Source organism: Pezoporus wallicus, unplaced genomic scaffold (assembly GCF_028554395.1).
Source record: "Pezoporus wallicus isolate ANWC-B61680 ecotype Strahan unplaced genomic scaffold, APGP_CSIRO_Pwel_v1 contig_6783, whole genome shotgun sequence".
Taxonomy (NCBI): Eukaryota; Metazoa; Chordata; class Aves; order Psittaciformes; family Psittacidae; genus Pezoporus; species Pezoporus wallicus.
Window position 1 is genome coordinate 290,353 of NW_026637555.1, and position 15,667 is coordinate 306,019.

Sequence of the window (15,667 nt, forward strand, 5' to 3'; positions counted from 1 at the left end):
CCGCCCGGCAGGAGGGGCGGGTGTTCGGTGTGTCATGTCTGCCCGCCTGCCCTCCTGGCCGTGCAGAGTTGGGGTTGTTCCGCGGCCGCGCCGTTGTCATGTACCGCCTGGTGCGCCTGGGCCCGCTGCGGCCGCTGGTGCCCCTGCGCAGCGCCCCGCTGCTCGCTGCTGCCTCTCCCCGCGTCCTGTGCTGCGGTCCCCGTCTGGCCTGGGCCGGCCTCAGCCCGCCGCTGCCCCTGGTAACGCTGCGATCCGCCGCCGGCAGCTCCGCCAAGGTAGGGGAGCGGGGAGGGGGCTCGGTTGGGACCCGGTATCCTGGGGTACTGCCCTGTGTGAGGGGGCAGCGCGGCCCAGGGCCCGCCTCTGAGGGGAGGTGTCTCGGTGAGGAGCGGGTTGTAGCTTCGATTAAAGCACAAAGTTGTCCTGGCCTGGGAGTGTTTTGGGGGCTGTCTGCAAGGTTAGAGGTTCGGCTGGCCTGCAGCACCCTGGCGTGTTTGCCCTGCGAGCTGCGGGGTTTGAGCACTTGGGGCGAGTCGTGAGGAAATAAAGGGGTTTCGGTAGTTCACGCAGAGCGGGGCAGGAGCTGCTCCCGGTGACCGTGGCTGAAAGGGTTTGCTGACAGCGGCGGCGGGTCCCCAGCCTGCCTGCGCCGTGTCATCAGCTGAGACGTACAGCACGAACGTGCACCCCGTTAGGGACGTGTTTCACTGTGCTTTCAACATCCAGGTGATTTCTTGGAGGTGGGAAGGGGAAAGTAATACTAATTTCTACCATTATAGAATCACAGACTGGTTTGGGTTGGAAAAGATGCTCTCGTGAGACCTCACTTGGAGCATTGTGTGCAGTTCTGGTGTCCTCAGCATAAAAAGGACATGGAACTGTTGGAACAAGTCTGGAGGAGGGCCACGAGGATGATCAGGGGACTGGAGCACTTCCTGTATGAAGATACGCTGAAAAAGTTGGGGCTGTTCAGGCTGGAGAAGAGAAGGCTGCGTGGAGACCTCAGAGCAGCCTTCGAGTATCTGAAGGGGGCCTATAGGGATGCTGAGGAGGGACTCTTCATTAGGGACTGTAGTGACAGGACAAGGGGTAATGGGTTAAAACTTTAATGGGTAGTTTAGATTGGATATAAGGAGGAAATTCTTTACTGTAAGGGTGGTGAGGCACTGGAATGGGTTGCCCAGGGAGGTTGTGAATGCTCCATCCCTGGCAGTGTTCAAGGCCAGGTTGGATGAAACCTTGAGTGAGATGGTTTAGTGTGAGGTGTCCCCGCCCATGGCAGGGGGGTTGGAACTGGATGATCTTAAGGTCCTTTCCAGCCCTAACTATTCTATGATTCTATACTGTATTTCAGTAGGATACAGGGGGCTGCTTGACACCTGCTTGTGAATGTAAGTTTTCAATACAAAGCTTCATGTACAGTTTTAATTTCCACAGCTTAATATTCAGGTTAACTTTGGTAGCCTCATTACAAAGCATAACATGATGCTTCAAATTTGTTTTCATGTCCTTAGTTTGCTTAGGAAGCTGAATCTTTGCATAAATTATGTGAACAGAACTGGCTTTCTAGGAGAAATATTGTAGCAGAATTATATGGAAAATGGGTAGCTTTCTCTGCTAAGTTGTTTGTTGTTGAGGACACAACTGTACTGGGTACTTCAAATAACATCTGTCAAAGTGAGACTTTTTTAACATCTTGCTTCAATACCATGCAGAAATTGCCTGGCTTGTGAGCCTGAGAGCACGAGTGAATTGAAATGTACTTGAATGATGAGAACAAGCTATTCTTCAGTCCTTATAATCCATCTTGCAGTTGTGGCTGTGAGACATGGAGTTCCCCTGAGGCTTATGTATCTGTAGATTTGTCAGATCCTATTCTCATGGCAGCTGTGTGAAGAGAATCCTTGTGTTTGGCTCCTTAAATTAGTAATAATCATCTTTGGATGAAAAATTCACTGTAAGCTGTTAAGTCTTAAACTACCATTCAAACCATGCTTGGCTTTTAAGAAAATCACACTGTTGAATAAATGAGCATTCGTGACTAAACACATGCTGTTGGTTGAATTGTTAGGACAGCTTTTGGCAGAAGGTACTATGAGACTGTTTTGTTCAGTTCAGCTCCTGAGCCAAAAAAAACCCAAAAGCTAACATTATCCGTTATTTTTTTAAAGATATGATAATCAGAATAAGTTGGGCTACATAATTCCCTAAATACATATTTAGAGAAAAAGACAAAGCAGCAGCAAATGTAGGGGTTTTGGGGGAGTGGTGTGGTTGGTATGTTTGTAATCACTGATTAAAGCCAGTTCATCCTACCATGAATGTTGTGGGAGAAGCCTCTCATGTGTATCCTAATTTGCACTTTCACTAACTCCAGGGATTAATCAAAAGTATTTTTCTTCTAATTTTCTTCTAATTGAAAGCAATCTACAGCAGGACAAAGTGCTGCCAGGCACTCAGTAGCTGTTGCTGTCCTGTGGGCAGCAGTGGCCTTTAGTGTGCTTGACAGGTTGTCATGACTGCTGCTGAATTCAGCTGGAAAGAAAGGACTCTTCTAATCTTTCCTGACAACTGCTTGCTAATTAAAGAAAAATCCTGAGGTCTCTGTGGAAACGTTTTCTTTCTCCCATTCGTATTTCTTCTACGGCAAGTATGAGGAGGTATCCAAGGGCTGTCTTTTTTACTAGCCCTTCTTTGCCTGCATCACACTATCACATTGCTCTGGGGTATATTTTAGTATAAAGTTCTGCACTTTAAATTTACCCAGTTTAAAAGCTGTCAATAAATTTCACTATGACAAATGAAAAAAACTTTTCAGTGAAGTTAGGCTATTTACACCAGCACTGGCATGTCTATGTAGCTATTGTCTACACTGTGGCAACAGCATTGCTCATGGCTGTCAGCAGCAGTTCCCTGGTTCATCCTTTTTTTCAGCTGATCTACGGAGTGTGATTTATAGGAACTTATGTTGGACTTCTATCAAGAAGTTGCTAGTAAGTGAGCATCAGTTGGTATCATGTAGGCTTCCAGTGCCATGAGCAGCTTAGCTCTTGAGCAAAAAGCTGTGTTACAAGAATTTGCTGTATAAAGCTGAGCAGTGGGTGTAAGCAAAGATCTCTTTGGCACCTCTGTCTCATCTCTCAAGTGACTGCTATACTGATGCGAAAGAGCAAAAATGTGTTACTACCTTCCCAAAGCATTCTGAGCAGTGCTGTATGCAAGCCACTTCTTTCATTATTTCAGATTGGCTCAACTGACTGGAATAGGGTATTGTGCTTAATGGTAATAAATACTTCTGTTTTCTTTTTAGGATGCAGGTGGATCCTCTGAAAAGGCAGCCACAGATCCCAGTGGTGAAAACAAGAAACTCAACAAATCCCAGCAGCTGAAACGAGTGTTTAAAGAGTATGGTGCTGTAGGGGTTTCATTCCATGTTGGAATTTCATTAGTATCTCTAGGTATCTTCTACCTGGCTGTGTCAAGGTGAGGTTTTTACAGTTGTCTGTAGCCTCTAGTTAATGGTTTAGCCAAGAAAAATACCTTACTATTGTGCTTACTTCTGCAAGGGGACATTTACTTTGTGCCACTTTGATCTATACGCAGTAATCTTCTGTATTCTGAGTTTAGATAGATCTGTAAATGGATCTAATCTCCCATCAAGCATGAGAGAAGTTGGATGTACATGGTCTTTTTTATGTAAGTTCAAGACCCATGGTGAGCAGGTGAAAACAGCAGAGTGGAGACTGCACCGGAGTAACTAAACAGATGAGAGAATTCATTTTTGTTCTGCAGAGATATCTTTTATTCTCATGCAGTAGCATGGTCTGCAGAGATAGAGCCATACAAAAGTGCTGGTGCTTAGAGATAAATTTGTTTTTCTGGGTATTGAACTCTGTTTTTGCAGTTGAACTGCAGAAGGTAGCAGATACTGAAACAGGATTAGATTATAAAAGAAAATACTAGATAACCATATAGGAGTCAGGTGGGAAATTGTGTCTGTGGCTCCTGGTGGGAATGCCTCAGTTATAAATAATCTTTGAGCATGAGGTATTCCAGTTGAGGAGACAGGGAAACACACATTATTCCTCAGAATATTCCCTGCTGCTTACTCTTGCCTTCAGTGGGGGGTATGTGAATGCTGATTTCTCTTATTTAGTACATCGTGGCACACACAGGGTGACAATGAATTTTCTTCCTTCAGGTATGATTTAACAGCTTTGGAAAGTTACTCAAAATGTAGGGACCTTGATGAAAGCTGTTATGTCCATAGAGAATTAAAATATTAATGGATTCGGTGGATAACACTTATTTGAGATCCATAATACTTCCTTCACTTGCTTGATTTTAGATAAGATACTTGTAGTTTTCTCAGCTTTTGCTCCTCTGTTAGAACACTCTAAGCCTAGCAACAGATACTTCGTTTGGTTTGGGTCAGTCTATATTAATGTGATAAATTTCATCAAGACACAAAGAGGCTTCATTGTAAATCTTGGGAAGATGAATTTCCAACACCAGTTCATAAATTTCTAACTTTTTTAAAGTTCAGAAGTAGAGAAGCGGATTCTTTTCTCTCTGAAGGTTGAACATGGGGCTGAGTATTCTCCATGCACATGCTGCAGCTACTCAGTTGTAAAACTAAGAACATATTCGACTGCACAGTAACTTGCCCTTATATAAGGGGAAGAAAAAGTGCATTTGATAATATTGCATGTGTTGTTGCTACAGAAGTAACTTAAGCTGTTACTGCTGAACTGATTGGTTGAGTTTCTTATTTAACAATATCTAATTTATAAATAATTTATAAAAAATTCCAGTTGGATGCCATGTAAAATTCCCTGGAAAAGAAAAAATGGCATTTTATATTTTTTTAGTATGCAACCTTAAAATAAAGAGATCTTGTGTTCTTTTTCCGCAGTGGAGTGGATATGACTGCAGTTCTCTTCAAACTTGGTTTCAGTGAATCATCATTGCAATCTAAAATGGCAGCTGGCACAAGTACATTTGTGCTGGCATATGCCATTCACAAGTTGTTTGCTCCAGTAAGAATCAGCATTACCGTAGTTTCTGTGCCATTCATTGTCCGATACTGCCGGAAGATTGGTTTCTTCAAACCTCCTACCCCAAATCCATGAGGATTTCTTACTGGTTTTTACTCCAATTGTTTTTGTTTTTTTAATGCTCTATATCCACATAGCTTTTCAGATTGTTAAATTTCTTTAAAAGATTTGTTTGGATCCATGTAAATGCTGACCTCCTCTTGCATTTCTTACTTGTTCTTTCAGGTGAATGGTGGTGAATGGTACACTGTGAAAAAAGTGCTGTCCTTCTTTCCATTTTGCCACCTCTTCTTTAGAAAAACCTGTAAAAATGGTTTTCACTGCAAGTGGTAATATAAGTGCTTGACAATGAGCAGTCTCTTTAGAACACACAGTTCTAGGACTTTATAATCTAGCTTTTGGGGCCTTAATTATTTTTTCTTGTCAAAATAGAGTGCCAGCGTTAGTTTGTGTCTGTGTATTTGGGAAACAGTAAGATTCTCTTCCTAATAGGCTGTGGGATCAACAATATCCTACTATATGAATAGTTCCTTTGGTAAGGGTATATACTGAAATCTAAAGTGGTAGGTGGGTGTTTCTTTTGTTATAGGAGGCATACATCATGAACACAGTCTTGCAGCACAACACACATGCTGAGTTAACTTAGGCAGGAGTACCTGCATGCTTAGTAATCGCACAGTAATAATTGGTTTAGCCAGAACAGGCAATGTACTGTTCTGAAACTACAGCTCCTTTGAGGTGCTTCCATGTTTCAAGAGTTTATTTGAAGATGGGTTTTATTTATAGGCTAGGAGCTGGCCTTAATAAAGTCCTTTTTGTGTTGTTTATTTTTTTTATGCCTACAGACTCTACTGAAATCAGTGTAACCAAAATTACCTCCTGTGGGAACATACTCCAAAGATTATCAAGTCAGAGGCAAAGGTATCTGGGGGTTTTTAATGTATTGAGATCTAGCTGTGTACTAGACACATTTTTTTAATCTGAAAACTAATCCTAGCAGCTTTCTGCTTCTGTGGGTGAAACTCAAAACTGCACCTGAAGTCCAGACATTGCAATTCATAGCTTCCCAAGAGCAATTTATGTGCTGTTGTTTGACAGACTTTTGAATGTACCAATTAGAGGTGATTTTCAATCTTATTTGGATGCTGTTCCTGTTAGAATGCAACTGCACATGAACCACTTTTCAGTTAAACTAAAAACTGGATCCCAAATACTTGAGTATTGACTGCAGCATTGTGGTAAACCTGGGTTTCAGGCTCAGCTCACAGCTGTGAGATAGCTTAAGTCAAGACTTTAGGACCAGTTCCTCCTTCCAGGTCTGCTCTTTTACATTGGCCTTTGTTGATACTTACCCCAAGGTGGCTCTGACACAATCTGTTCATTCAGGAATCTGATTAAAGTAAAATAGCATGCAATTACCCTGAAATTTAGTGAACTGAGAGAAAGGGAAAACTGTAGAAGAGGTAGTTTACTTCCTTTGCCCTGTGGAAGCAAGCTGATACTAGAGACTGCCAACTGAAAGCAAGGGGCCCCTTTGGTCTGTGGGGCTCTGCTGTTAGCCCATTTGCGGGGTTTCTGTCTTAGGATGGAAACAGTCCCTGCAGTGAGCAGATACACATACTGGAGGCTTAATATACAATGCAGACATAGCCATCCATGGCACATGCGTAAAGGTGCATTACACTGGTATTTTGTGCAGTGTTTAACAGCCACAGGAGCAGGGCATAATGAGAATTAGCCTTGTGGTGTAGCCTGTAGAGCTTTAAGCTGTGTCACTAAGAGAGCTTATGTCATGCACAGCTGCTTGGCTTGCTTGTTAGCATATGGAGCCAGTGCTCTGGTGCTTCACATACCCATGTGTGGAGGAGGGATGGCTGTCCCATTCATTTGAACTAGCTGCTTATTCCCCAAAAATAAAAGAAACAAAATGCAGTTGGCTTGCTCCTGTTTTATGCCTGTTTGCAAGTATGGCTGCTGAAGCTGGCAGCTTGGCCAGGGCACTAGCTTCAACTTCCCAGCTCTAATTAGAGCATAAGGAAGCTCTGCCTTTACCCCTGACTAATCTGTGTGATTATACCTGTTATGTGGATGGAAGCTTAGTGCAGTTCTTGCCTATCAAACAGTGCACTGTCTGCACCACAGGTAAAGGGTTAGCATGGTATGACAATGTGCAATGAACAGTAGTGCAGCTTTCTGTGATCTGCTACATTATAGAACAAGTAGCATATTTTTAAATTTCAAGTGGGCTGTCACTGTTTCTTAAGAGTAAGTTTTACTTCGGCTTTTTTTCTCTCCTGTTCATGGAAGCCTTTGGGTTTTGGTTTATTTTTCCTGCATGTCCTCTGTATCGGTTCAGGGCAATGTTCCGTTAACAAGGATAACAGAGGAATTCCAGAATCATCATGTGGCAGCCTTGATTTAATCAGTCATTTCTGATAAGTACATTTTGTCCTAAAGTTGATAGAAAAGGAAGATGCAGGCTTTTTCTAAAAAGTCTCTCTGTAAAGCAGGAATCATTTAAAGCAAATGCACCTCAAAGTTCTTAGTGCTGGTACTTTTATCTGGAGACTTCCTTGCCGTAAAGAAACAGCTTCATTTAAATTATGACCAGGATTCAGATGACCTATTCAGATAAATATGGTTGTATAAACTACTGGCAATCTTTGATGAAGCTTTTTTTACAAAGTATTATATTAATTTGAGAGTATATTTTGAATTCTAGAATCCTTGCTGTAAAAAGACTGTTTTTTTTTAATGGTTTGTAAAATAGCAATGAGCTTAAAGCCTTATAATGAAAATACAATAAATTGCTTTCTCTTAATTTGCTTGGAGTTTTATCAGTTCTTATGCTTTGGTGGCAAGTGCCTACCCTTGCTCCATTTTAGGAAATAACATCTTACAACACCAGATGTTAACATTAGTTCCTGTTACATATCCCATTGGAAAACAGTACCTTCCAGCCCTTTCTCCCAGAAGGGCTTTCAGACTGTTGTCTTTGAATAACTGCATTTAAAGAAAGGATGAACCCAAGCTTCTGCCTAGGTAAATGGCAACATGTTTGGTACTTGTAGTCCTGTATGGCAAATGTAGAATAGGGCATGACCATACCTACTTTTGGTACCTGCACTTTGAGCAAGAACTTTATACCAGCCTCCTTTTTGACAGAGGTGGGAGGTAAACTTACTATGTGATCACAGCCAAAGAATCAAGCTGTCCTGATGGTAAAGACAAGGGGTTAGACACAGCCAGTGAAAGTGATAATACCATCAGGAGCCTTACCATGTTGCAGCATTATACAACGCATCTTTATTTCAGAAGTTGACTGCTCACATTTAAGATAAAAAGTAGACAAAAATAATGCACACATCATTTTTAGGACATTTCAAGAAACACATTCGCCTTGCTCAGTTTCAGATTACACCACAGTTATGATACCCTTAGCAGCCCAGTAAATTCAGAGGCAGGTATCTCTAGGATATTGCACTGTTCAATAAGCTAAAACAACTTACTCTTGTTGGACCAGTGAACCTTTACCAGGACAGACAACATCATAAGAGCCTTGAACAGCTTAATACTTACATCAACAAACCTGGCCCACACATGACAAGATTTCAAGTATTCTTTTAAGTATTCCACAATGTCCAGCTAGAAGTCAAATAATTTTACATTGCGATCAGAATTTAATAAGACTGCCAACCCAAAGACTTGCATTCCAATTGCTACTAGATTCCAAGACCTGCTTTTTGTATTGTAGGCATTACAGTAGTCACAGTACAAGACTCTCATTGATCCCATGAGGTTGTCCCTGCTAAGACTGTGTTCTGGATGGGGCAGCAGCATCACTTTTTCTGCTACTGGGCACCTTTGTAGAGTTTGCTGTAATCCAGGGATGAAGCAGTACATCCTTCAGGGGCAGTCGAGAGAATGGGCTATGCTTCAGAAGCTTTGAAATTAAATCCCTCGCACCTTCTGTTACAAATGGAGGAAACTTGAATTCCACCTAGGGAAAAAAAAAAAAAAAGATACTAAACATGATGCAGAAGTTCCTTAACAATAACCAAACTAGAGACAAAGGGCTCTACCCTCTGATGTAGATCTAGAAAGGCTGAGTCAGCCTCAGGCTATGCACCTTATGCCTGCTGAGGCAAGATTAAGTAATTTCATCATAATGCTGAAGAAAACAAGGTTCTCAGAAGTGAAGCTAATATATTGGTTCAGTGTACTTAAGATCAGTTTGCTGGGACCTCTCTAGGGTATGCAAAAGGAAAGGTTAAGCTTACTTATTTTCAGTAACACATAGGATGTTAAATATTCATTTTATAAATTAGAAAAGGAAAGAGGTGAGAAGATTGGTTGCTTCATGAAGAGGTAGAAGTTCAGATGCAGGCAGAAACAGGGCAGAACTAAATACATAAGTGTGGAGGGCCAGAGCAAGTTTCACCTTGATGAGCTGGCCTTGTGTCCTTGAAGCAGAGGAAGGCAGGAGAGGAGGGGACTTGCGGTGGAAAGAAGGAACTCAGCTAACGACTGGAGGAATGCATGGACAGCAGCATTGAACCAATCAGTGTAGCAGTAGAAGCTTGTGAACACAAGGCAGTACCCTATCGGAGTGTTTCTGGTGGCACATGCTTGTAGAACAATATTATAAAAAGCCTGTTAGCGAAGCAATAAAGGTCTTTGGCCTATACCCCTCCAGAGTCCATGTCGTCAATCTCCACAATAAGGCAAGGTATCTTTAAGGTCTCATTCTACTGCATGAGTGAAGATTGTTTCAGGGATTTAGTTTTAGAATCATAGAACAGTTAGGGTTGCAAAGGACATTAAGTTCATCCAGTTCCAACCCCCCTGCCATGGGCAGGGACACCTCACACTAAACCATGTCACCCAAGGCCCTGGCCTTGAACACCACCAGGGATGGAGCATTCACAACCTCCCTGGGCAACCCATTCCAGTGCCTCACCACCCTAACAGTAAAGAATTTCTTTCTTCTATCCAATCTAAACTTCCCCTGTTTAAGTTTGAACCCATTACCCCTTGTCCTATCACCACAGTCCCTAATGAAGAATCCCTCTGCAGGATCCTTATAGGCCCCCTTCAGATACTGGAAGGCTGCTCTGAGGTCTCCACACAGCCTTCTCTTCCCCAGGCTGAACAGCCCCAACTTTCTCAACCTGTACAGGAGTTGCTCCAGCCCCTGATCATCCTCATGGCCTTCTCCAAACTTGTTCCAACGGTTCCATGTCCTTTTTATGTTGAGGACACCAGAACTGCACACAATACTCCAGGTGAGGTCTCATGAAAGCAGAGTAGAGGGGCAGGGTCACCTCCTTCAACCTGCTGGTCACGCTCCTTTTGGTGCGGCCCAGGATACGGTTGGCTTTCTGGGCCGCAAGCTCACACTGCTGGCTCATGTTAAGTTTCTCACCAACCAACACCCCAAGTCCTTCTCCGCAGGGCTGCTCTGAATCCCTTCTCTGCCCAACTTGTAGCTGTGCCTGGGATGGCACATGGCACATTTTATGCATATCATTATGTCTTTCTACAGTTCTAGTAGAAATACATGCTCTGCTTCAAAATGAGCATTTGTTACACTTCAATAAGAAGACAGAATTGAAAGCACAATTCATCTGCCTCAGTCCAAGTAAGCGTGGCACATACCCTGGAGATAGCTCTGTAGGTTTCCTGGTATGTTTCTGATTCAAAAGGTGGTTTCCCTACAAGGAATTCATAGCACAGAACTCCCAGGCTCCAAATATCCACCTTTTCATCATGTGTTCTTCCCTCAATCATTTCAGGAGGTAGGTAGTCAAGTGTCCCACAGAGAGTTGTTCTCCTGAATAAAAGGCAAAGTTAATAATTTACTGATTATGGCAATTGTAAGATCCATTTAAAGAGCCAGATAAAAGCTAATGCTGGCAATCACCTGTACTTCAGTGTTGTCTACCCTGGATAGACTGCACCACCAGAACACCTGGTAAAGAAGTGCTAGCAGTAATTTTGCCAATTTTGCTTTAAAACATTCCAATCACTGCAGTCAGCCTGATCCCTCCTTTCTTTATTCCACTTGCTAGATTAAGTATAGTATTCCTTTGTCAGATGCAATTCACACCAATTGGGAAATGACTTAAGTATATTGCTAGAGTGATGTTTGAACACATGTGCTGGTCTGTGCTCTCAGGGACTGCTCTAACCCTAACAACAGTACACCAACCTTCTTCACTTCCAGGTTCAGCAAGTTTTTAAATATACAAGTTGCTGCAGTGGCCCAGTTCTTAAAGGATTTTTTCCCCACTATTTTAGTAAGTTAACATTTACTTCCATTCCACAACTGTAAGAGTAACAGAGAGTAACATTTTCATTACAGAACTCTTTCACTGCGCAAGGTATGTACTACATTCTCACCTCGAAGATGGAGCATGCACAGACCATCCAAAGTCAGCAATTTTTAGTTCTCCATTTGAACCAAGCAGCAAGTTTTCTGGCTTGATGTCTCGATGAATGACGTTCTTTGAATGACAGTATGATAGAGCATCTGCTAGTTCCGTGATGTACTGTATTCAGAAAGAGAACAAAACTTTAAATTCATTGTCACTCTAGCTTATCTGACTACATTATAGCCTTGTCTAGGCCTAATTAGAAGTTATAGCAATTATTCCTCAAACCCTTTGAAGTCTGACAATACAGGCTCTGCCTGAAATGACCAAGCACTTACAACTATCTTCAGCAGTGCTGAATATCATATCAGTGCTGTGCAGCAACATTTCTTTCTTGTTGCAAGTACATCAACTAGCATCTGAGGAATCACAGTTTCACACAACAATACAGAACTTTATCTGAAGATCTAGCTTTATGCTGCAAATATTCCAAATACAAATAGCAAGTAACACATCAGAAGCTAGAACAACCTACAGTAGCAGTTCTTTGCTCATCAAATTTGGTGAGCTTCTGAAGTTCTTTGTAGACTTCTCCACGTGGTGCATACTCTAGGATAAGGTAGACCCTTGTAACATCATGGAAGTAGCCATATAATCTGAGAATATTGGGGTGCCTGCAAAAAACATTTAAATATTTTTTTCTGAACAGGTGTATTTGTCCATATAACTTTAATTTCCCTTTTCTGCCCTCCCCCCCCATTGTAATCTTGTAAATGTGCCTTCAGCTCACAACATACCGATTGAGAGCTTCATAGCAGACAGATGTTTATCTAAGAAGCAGTTTAGATTCCCTGCTAGCAAGCAGCTAACCAAAAGTTTCGCCAATTCAGATCTTCTTGTCCATACCCTTCTACAGCAAGTGGAAGAGTAATGACCATTGAAGGTACAAATTCTTATGGGTTTTGGAATTTAACACTTTGTGAAAACTAGTTTCTTCAAGTTAGGCTTATTTTCTGAGAAGCAAAATGCCAGAAACAGATGTTGAGAAAATGCTGTTACCCACATAAATCCAAGCAGCAGGAAGATCTTACCAGAGGTTGCTTCATTGCAAGGTAGACAAAGATAAATCTCCTTGTAGAAAAGCAAGAATTCTAACTAGCAATTTCAAGGTGTCACACACTTGAAACTTTTCATCAGGTTATGCTGTCATAAACAAGGTATTTTGTTTATTTGAACACAAAGAGTGTAACTGGTCATGAAATTTTACCTAAGATGAGACTGTATTTCAACTTCTCTTCGTAGCTGATGCTCTACACCAGCCTCCTCAAGCTGTGTTTTAAAGAGCACTTTCAGTGCCAGAATAAATTTACTCTGCTTCTCACGCGCCAGGTACACATTTCCAAATTTTCCTTTCCCCAGAGGACGACCAATTTCAAAATCATCAAGAGACCATTGCCTTCTGTAAGAGGAAAGAACAAGTTACAAAACCTAGATACTTGTGTGGGCTTTGACTCTAGGTTTACGGTCTATAGTGTTCCTGTTCAATAGATCTTAGTGATCTTTATACCACCATCAAGAGAATAAAATATGCCTTGAGACTTTTCAAAAGAAAGTTCTGAAACCTTGTCTCTTCCTTCCTAAAGTTTACACACAGACACACTAATGTCAACCACACTACTAGAGGTTCCACTTAAACTTGAGAAGAAACTTCTTCTCAGTGAGGGTGACGGAACACTGGAACAGGCTGCCCAGGGAGGTTGTGGGGTCTCCTTCCCTGGAGACATTCAAAACCCGCCTGGACGCATTCCTGTGTAACATTATCTAGGTGTTCCTGCTCCGGCAGGGGGATTGGACTAGATGATCTTTCGAGGTCCCTTCCAATCTCTAACATACTGTGATACTATAAAATACTAAGCCAGGCTCACTTCAATACACTTAATACAGACCTATCATTAGAGCATTTCAGAGCTATTTAAGATAGCCATACTACAGGTCTAACTTCACCCTTGAACTCCAGCCTGTTGCACATATGACAGAGGCTTTGTTTTCAAGTGTGCATCTTGTGATTGGAGCAGTGGCTATCAGTGTTCTCTCATGGGAAGAGCTATTATGCATTTAGCCAAAAGTTTTCTTTAGATTACAGGAAGTTCTTGCTCCTGAGAATTACCAGGTCAAAGTAAGCTTTCCTAGTTTCATCTGCTGTCTCTATGAAGCAAGTGTAGGGCCACTGCTCTCCACAACAAAGAGGCTCAAGTAGCCTTCAGCTTAGCTGCAACCAAGTTGCAGCATGAAGTCCTAGAAGACAAAAACAAGCCAAATCCAACAGGGCTCAGTTAGCTTAAAACAATTTTGATATAAAACTTACTTTTTAGTCTCTTCTTTTTTCTGTTTAGAGGTGCTTTCTGCTTCAGAACTTTTTGCTATGTATAGAAAAGTAGATCAATTTTAAGAAACAGACCCAGAACCACAAAACAAAAATCCACATGGGAGCAAATCTAGCCTCTGTGCAGTATCTCAAGCAGTTCTTTAAATACATTCAATGACATTTTCAACAACTTACTACTGGCAAAGCAGCATAGCAGTTACCAGCAATAAAGATGTAACTTTCAAAGCTTTCTTGAAATTATAAAAAAAAAAAAACACTCCCCCCCCCCCCCCAAATACAGTATTTTTATATACAAAAGATTAACATGAATACTGGAAAAACTGATGTATGAGTACCAATTACATTAACTCACAGCCAGATGAGCATCTGCAAATTCTTAAACACTCATATTGGCCCTATATGGGTAACCCTGGCAACAAGGAGAATGCAGTAACATCTAAGCTGAAGCTGTGCTGCTGTGCTGTTTTGGGGCACAACCAAGTACTTCTCTATAAGGCCATCTCTCCATATAATCAACATCAGCTTTTTCTGCACTCCCCTCTGCTTCATAGGGCAGAAGTATCCCGAGTGTCATAACTGTACAAACACATATACATCATCTTCAGAATTACCAGGTGCTGGAGTCTGTTGAGATTTTTCATTGCTCTTGCTTGGAACTTGAGGCCTAGCAGTCGCTTGGACCGGTAATTTTGTTCGGGACTGCTGTGTTGTCTGGTGATTAGACAGTTTTTGGCTTGACAATAGAGGCTTTTGTGGCTGCACTGGAACTCGCTGAGCAAAGTTTGAAGAGCAAAGAACACGTTGCGCTTGAACTCCGCTGTTTAGTAACTGACTCTGGGAGGAATGCTGAGACACAGGGACACGCTTCGGGCCATCCCCAAAGGGATTAGCAACCTTCAAAAAGAAAAAAATTATGTATTACTTGTAGAATAGCATACTACAACCTTTACGGCCACATTCATAAAGCACGAGAACACCACAAAGTACATGAACAGGAAAAGTTAGTGTAGTCTGATCTGGTTTATGATTAAAAGCATTCTTAAATTTCTAAACTGACAAGAAAGTTAAGTTTTCTACAGCAGCAAACATAGCTAGCAGAACTTTTCCACACACTTCTCCAGAACATCAGCCAAAGGTATTAAGACAGCAGATCCTTACTATAAAAACATACACTCCTTTGAGCCATTGCTTCCTTTAATGCTGGTCATCTTAACATACATTGCACTGCAACAGGAGTTCCACAGAACAAACCAAGTTCACTCAGTAAAAGCAGATAGCTGAACCTTAACCTTTTGCTTCCAATAAGAGAAAGTAGTTTGGGTTTATGCTTAAGAAAATTCTTAGTTCACAACAGGGTTGGGGTTGGAAGGGACCTTAAAGCTCATACAGTTCCAGCCCCCTGCTACAGACAGGGGCACCTTCCACTAGACCAGGCTGCTCCAAGGGCCATCCAACCTGGCCTTGAACACTGACAGGGATGGGACATCCATCTGAGTTGCCCCATTCTCTGAGGAACCTAGTTGTTCTATGATACTTTGGCTACAGTGAAGTTCAAATGCTGATTAGCTTTAACAATTTTGGCAATTATTTCCTGTGCATGGAAGCTACTGTTTCAAGAAAGCTTTCCCCCTTTTAGCTGCTTAGTACAATTGATAATTACTAGTTTGAAACCTGTAGCTCTTGTGTTATCAGGATAAACGCACCCACCAACCTAACGAGTCATTTACCTTTATAGTACGGCTGTAGTACCCAGAGGGGTTCTCCTTTGTATTCTTGTCCATAGTGCCCGAAAACAGCAACTACATGGAGCTTAGCCTACAGACAGGATGTGGCAAACAGAGTCAGCTCCA

At 41.9% G+C, this 15,667-nt stretch overlaps 2 protein-coding genes across 3 annotated transcripts; one reads left to right on the forward strand and one right to left on the reverse strand.

The window, feature by feature from the left end:
• Positions 1–85: 85 nt before the first annotated feature.
• FAM210B (family with sequence similarity 210 member B) lies at positions 86–6,228 on the forward strand. The gene is made up of 3 exons (XM_057406316.1): positions 86–275; positions 3,311–3,483; positions 4,916–6,228. Exons 1-3 carry the CDS (start codon positions 99–101, stop codon positions 5,130–5,132), a joined length of 567 nt encoding a protein of 188 aa, XP_057262299.1. The 5' UTR covers positions 86–98; the 3' UTR covers positions 5,133–6,228.
• Positions 6,229–8,412: 2,184 nt separating this feature from the next.
• On the reverse strand, positions 8,413–15,613 carry AURKA (aurora kinase A). 2 transcript variants are annotated; one of them, XM_057406315.1, is made up of 8 exons: positions 15,545–15,613; positions 14,429–14,711; positions 13,797–13,851; positions 12,699–12,890; positions 11,967–12,105; positions 11,460–11,608; positions 10,716–10,890; positions 8,413–9,057 (listed from the first exon to the last, which is right to left on the reverse strand). In XM_057406315.1, the coding sequence occupies exons 1-8, from the start codon at positions 15,596–15,598 to the stop codon at positions 8,866–8,868; spliced, it is 1,239 nt and encodes a 412-aa protein (XP_057262298.1). In that variant the 5' UTR covers positions 15,599–15,613; the 3' UTR covers positions 8,413–8,865. The 2 variants fall into 2 exon arrangements, with proteins under 2 accessions (XP_057262298.1, XP_057262297.1); XM_057406314.1 differs by lacking the exon at positions 15,545–15,613 and having other exon boundaries at positions 12,699–12,887; positions 13,793–13,851; positions 14,429–14,562.
• Positions 15,614–15,667: the final 54 nt, after the last annotated feature.

Excerpts from the sequence above, each read along its gene's own strand:
- AURKA (XM_057406315.1), bottom strand. The coding sequence starts at position 15,598 with ATGGACAAGAATACAAAGGAGAACCCCTCTGGGTACTACAGCCGTACT. Across the intron at positions 14,712-15,544 it reads ACTACAGCCGTACTATAAAG|GTTGCTAATCCCTTTGGGGA; the intron begins GTAAATGACTCG and ends TTCTTTTTGAAG. Across the intron at positions 11,609-11,966 it reads ATGAGCAAAGAACTGCTACT|TACATCACGGAACTAGCAGA; the intron begins GTAGGTTGTTCT and ends TTCTGAATACAG.
- FAM210B (XM_057406316.1), top strand. The coding sequence starts at position 99 with ATGTACCGCCTGGTGCGCCTGGGCCCGCTGCGGCCGCTGGTGCCCCTG. Across the intron at positions 276-3,310 it reads CCGCCGGCAGCTCCGCCAAG|GATGCAGGTGGATCCTCTGA; the intron begins GTAGGGGAGCGG and ends TTTTCTTTTTAG. Across the intron at positions 3,484-4,915 it reads TTCTACCTGGCTGTGTCAAG|TGGAGTGGATATGACTGCAG; the intron begins GTGAGGTTTTTA and ends CTTTTTCCGCAG.